Source organism: Penaeus monodon, chromosome 20 (genome assembly GCF_015228065.2).
Source record: "Penaeus monodon isolate SGIC_2016 chromosome 20, NSTDA_Pmon_1, whole genome shotgun sequence".
Taxonomy (NCBI): domain Eukaryota; kingdom Metazoa; phylum Arthropoda; class Malacostraca; order Decapoda; family Penaeidae; genus Penaeus; species Penaeus monodon.
This window is the reverse complement of record NC_051405.1, coordinates 37,614,865-37,616,194: the sequence shown is the minus strand read 5'-3', so window position 1 is coordinate 37,616,194 and position 1,330 is coordinate 37,614,865. Positions and strand designations below refer to the sequence as shown.

The 1,330-nt window shown below is 32.0% G+C and overlaps 1 protein-coding gene across 1 annotated transcript in view; it reads right to left on the bottom strand.

Moving 5' to 3' along the window:
- LOC119585802 overlaps positions 1–1,014 on the bottom strand; it is a gene marked incomplete at its 5' end in the record, with an annotated part of 18,429 nt that extends 17,415 nt beyond the window's left edge. The window contains 1 exon segment of the mRNA XM_037934524.1: positions 878–1,014. Within this exon segment, the coding sequence (XP_037790452.1) occupies positions 878–1,014 (137 nt within the window).
- Positions 1,015–1,330: the final 316 nt, after the last annotated feature.

The window sequence follows — 1,330 nt, the reverse complement described above, 5'->3', positions numbered from 1 at the left end:
AGCTATACATGATGAGGTAATTTCAATATCTAACTATCAATGGATTTTACTCTAAGTGCAAAGGCAAGGTAACCATAATTGGCTTTATCAACTACAAGCACTAATTCACAATAATACATTAATAAATCAATCAGGTTCAGTGTTATTCTACAATGTCATCAAATTCATAGCTTTTTTCACAAAGTAAAATTGGGCTATATGCAATTAATCAAGCAACAAATCGCATCAATTTCTGAAAATGCTATATATTTCTGAACAAAGCTACAATCAAGCATCTACATATTTTACCACAAACTTCAATTTCATATTAGTAAGGTTATGATACTGCACCACAGTTTAATTTAAGTATATACTGCATCATCATGCCTCTCATATTTCAGATATACAAATTGTAAATATACATAAACCTTTATCTTTAACCTCCAATACTTAATATCAAAATTCAATCTTGCAACAACTGGATTTATGAAATATCAAGTGTGGATAGATTATCATTTCTATCCATCCTATATTTGCAAACAAAAGCATCTTGACAAACAACCTTTTCTGATAATTGTTCAGTTCTGTATGTCAACACATTTAATATTCTTCATCTGTCAAGGAATTAAAATACTAAAAGAAAATTAGGAAAAAAACATCTACCCTATCAGCTGCTCACATTAGTTCTAGGTAATAAAAAAAATACTCTTACCTGTAGAAATCACAAAAACTATCATCACGAAAGCTATAACGACAGTTGGACACATTATTAATGTTATTCCCGCATGACTCCCTCATTAAAGTCACACAATTACTTTCATATCTGGACCTTAATCAAAATAATACTATTCCCCCAACTTCCCAATTCAATCAAAAAAAGCCAACAACTGTGCATTACCTGACGTATTCGCTGGTAAGTCTCATAATGTGTAGAGAGAGCGGGTTGAGCGCAGGTGGGAGACAACTTTCTGCATCGCTAAGAGGTATTCGTTCCCCAGTATCTAAATTCAGCACAGTCACTTGCTTCAGAATTTCCTGAAAGGACAAAGGAAGTCAGAATGCATGTTCGGTGTAACTAGTCTACAGAGAGTCAAAATCAAAACAATTCGTGGATGTATCAATTAACAAAGATTATGCATTGTTTACCATTTTACTCTTGCCTTATCATATCATAAATAATGTCAAACAATGTTATCACATCATAATGCAAAAACATATCTGCCACAATTTTTTTTTTTCTATTCATCCTTTCACAACAGAAACATTCACAATATTCTTTGTTATTCTCTAAACACCAGCTTTCCTGCTCTTTTAAATGCATAATAACCAACTTTCAGTTTTTCTACTATTC